General features: G+C 42.4%; 1 protein-coding gene across 2 annotated transcripts; it reads left to right on the top strand.

Moving 5' to 3' along the window:
* The first annotated feature begins 1623 nt into the window (after positions 1 to 1623).
* Positions 1624 to 3345, top strand: LOC129638853 (spindlin-2-like). Of its 2 annotated transcripts, none has more exons than XM_055563563.1 (2): positions 1624 to 1749; positions 2367 to 3343. In XM_055563563.1, exon 2 carries the CDS (start codon positions 2369 to 2371, stop codon positions 3143 to 3145), a length of 777 nt encoding a protein of 258 aa, XP_055419538.1. In that variant the 5' UTR covers positions 1624 to 1749; positions 2367 to 2368; the 3' UTR covers positions 3146 to 3343. The 2 variants fall into 2 exon arrangements, with proteins under 2 accessions (XP_055419538.1, XP_055419539.1); XM_055563564.1 differs by having other exon boundaries at positions 1638 to 1700; positions 2367 to 3345.

The raw sequence follows: 3345 nt of genomic DNA, 5'->3' as shown, positions 1-3345 counted from the left end.
AAATTTGTTCTTTATATCTGTTTCTTTTTTGCAGCCTTGCATATAGGGTCGTCATTACAGTCTTTCTAAATTCCATATAAATGCATTAATATACTATATTTGTGTTTCTCTTTCTGATGTTCTTCACTCTGTAATAGGCTCCAGTTTCATCCACCTCATTAGAAGTAATTCAAATGCATTATTTTTTATATCTGTGTAATATTCTATGGTGTATATGTACCACAATTTCCTTATCCATTCATCTACCAATGGACATCTAGGTTGCTTCCATGTCCTAGCTATTGTAAACAGTGCTGTGATGAACATTGGGGAACATGTGTTTCTTTCAATTCTGGTTTCCTCAGTGTGTATGCCCAGGAGTGGGATTGCTGGGTCATATGGCAGTTCTATTTCCACTTTTTTAAGGAATTTCCACACTATTCTCTATAATGGCTGTGCCAGTTTGCATTCCTACCAACAGCGTAAGAGGGTTCCCTTTTCTCCACACCCTCTCCAGAATTTATTGTTTGTAGATGTTCGAATGATGGTCATTCTGACCAATTTGAAAGAATAGCATTGAAACATATACATTACCATATGTAAAATAGATGACTAGTGCAAGTTCGATGCATGAAGCAGGGCACCCAAAGCCAGTGTTCTGGGACAACATAAAGAGACAGGGTGGGGAGGGGGTGTGAGGGGATTCAGGATCAGGGAGACACATGTATACCCATGGCCGATTTATATTGACATATGGCAAAATATCATCAAAATATTGTAAACTAATTATACTCCAATTAATATAAATAAATGAATTTAAAAATAAAAGCAATTTAAAAATCTTTTTTTAATCACACAATGCCTATTCTACTTTTTTGGAGCTTCAGCATCAGTCCTTCCAACGAATATTCAATATTGATTTCCTTTAGGATTGAATGGTTTGATCTCCTAACTCTCAAGAGACTTCTCCAACAGAACAAGATGCTACATCAGCTTTGGAGAAATTCTTATTATTTTATATCTGTGTAGTTGTATACCAAAAATGTCTATGTGTTATATGATTGAATAGAGGTGTGTATTTAAGATTATGTATCTTTGAAAATGAATATCAGAAATACATAGAAAAATATGTATGCACATAAATATGTATATGAATATAAAGGATTTCTGTACCCATATATATGTTTTGCATGAATTTTGTGTGTCTGAAAAAAAATGTTAAGAATGTGTGGAGAATAAACAGGCATTCTAGCAGGGCAGCTGAGGGGTAGAGTTAGAGTCTGATGGGGTGAAGTTGGAAGAACCTGCAAAGGAAAGGACCACCTATCATTTCCAGATATTTAAATTTGGAAGGAGAGGAGCCGCTTGGAGTGCCTCCAAAGCAAGGGATGATATATGGCAGAATAGGGCTGAGGATAAAAGGGGTCAAACTTCATTAACAAGAAACTAAGATCCCAGTCCTGTACAGAAAGAGGGAGGAAAATACATCATCAATAGCACTGATGGAGGCATATGTTTCAGAGGGGGCCATCACCAACAACAAGGAGGCAGAATACAGCTCTGAAAACACCACTACCTCCTCACCTACCCGAGCCCCACCCTTTTGAATTAGCTCCTCCCTAAAGGATCCGCCCATCCCAAGCACTCAACTCATCCCCTGCCTATCCTGCTTGCACACAGACTCACTGCAAAGGAAGCTGCGAGGTGTCCGATTTGCACAGGTGAAGCCTGAGATCCGGGCGGTGGACGCCAGGAAAGGAAAGGCCATTGGTGGGTGCAGGGACAGAGAAGGGGGTTGGGATGGATTCCTGCCAGAGATAAGGGGTGGAGCAGGCACCGGTGAGGCTAAGGTGGGAAGGGGGAGTGCAATGGTCAATAGGAAAGGGGCATCGCGTTAGGAAGCAGGCAAGATATTGAAGATGAGCACAGGGAGCCGAGGGCACTGGGGGCCAAGAAAGCGAGCGGAGGTAGACAGGGGGCATGTGAGTAGCAGACTACTGGGGTGTTCTGAGCAGGACGACAGTGAGTGAGGGCATGTGGGTCAGGGCTGTGGAGGTATAGGAGTTCTGCAGGGGATTCAGAGTAGGTGTCAGTGGCGGTGACAGAGGCTGAGGTCTCTGAACAAGGATGTAGTCTGCCCCCTCCTGCAGACTTCCTAAACCTAGGCAGCACCACTGCTGCTGCCGCTGCCGCCTTTCACCGCAGCCTCAGGGAACCTAGAAGGAAGAGCACTTTCAGGCACACAGCCAGAATTTCCAGCATTACTGCCAGGCTCATGGGGAAATTTTAGGCGCTGGCGCGGGGCACATGGAGACGTCACTGTCGGCAGAACTTCACCTTATGGCATATTCAATGTTTCTCTCTTATCTTCTCTCCTCCTCCTGCAGACATGAAAACCCCCAACTCACAGGAGGCCGAAGGGCAGCAAACTAGGGCTGTTTCACGAAAAGCCACTGGATCTGCAAATATGATGAAGAAAAAAGCTTTGCAAAAGAAGCAGAGAGGCAGACCTTCGTCCCTGCCCTGCAGTAACATTGTGGGCTGCAGAATTTCACATGGATGGAAGGAAGGTGATGAACCCATCACACAGTGGAAAGGAAGTGTTCTGGATCAAGTGCCTGTAAATCCTTGCCTTTATCTGATAAAATACGATGGAATTGACTGTGTTTATGGACTAGAACTTAACAGAGATGAAAGAGTTTTGTCTCTTAAAATTCTTTCTGACGGGGTGGCATCAACTCAAGTCAGTGATGCAAACCTTGCAAATGCCATAATTGGTAAATCTGTGAAACATATGTTTGAGGATGAGCATGGTTCTAAGAATGAATGGAGAGGAATGGTCTTAGCCCAAGCACCGATCATGAAAGCCTGGTTTTATATTACCTATGAGAAAGATCCTGTCTTGTACACATACCAACTTCTAGATGATTATAAAGAAGGAGATCTCCATATCATACCAGAGTCCAATGAGTCTCGTCTCGCAGAAAGGGAGCCAGGAGAAGTTGTATATGCTCTGATAGGTAAACATGTGGAATATACCAAAGAAGATGGCTCCAAACAGACAGGAATAGTCATTCACCAAGTTGAAGCTCAACCCTCTGTGCATTTCATCAAGTTTGATGATGATTTCCATATCTATGTCTATGATTTGGTGAAAAAGTCCTAACTGTCAGGATAAACTTTGCCACGTTTGTAAAAACAAATGCGTACTTTGTAGACATGCAAGATAATGTTACTTTTCAGTGTATTGAAAGCTTTAGGGTCCATGTTGATTCAACATCTTTGCCATCATAACTATTGTCTTATTCTAACAAATAAAGATGTATGTGGTCATGAAATGCTGTGTGTAAGGAATTTTTCATGTTG

The sequence above is a fragment of the Bubalus kerabau genome, chromosome X (assembly GCF_029407905.1).
Source record: "Bubalus kerabau isolate K-KA32 ecotype Philippines breed swamp buffalo chromosome X, PCC_UOA_SB_1v2, whole genome shotgun sequence".
NCBI classification, from domain to species: Eukaryota; Metazoa; Chordata; class Mammalia; order Artiodactyla; family Bovidae; genus Bubalus; species Bubalus kerabau.
This window is presented reverse-complemented; position numbering and strand designations above follow the sequence as displayed.

Coding starts and splice junctions, on each gene's coding strand:
- LOC129638853 (XM_055563564.1), top strand. CDS start 2,369: ATGAAAACCCCCAACTCACAGGAGGCCGAAGGGCAGCAAACTAGGGCT.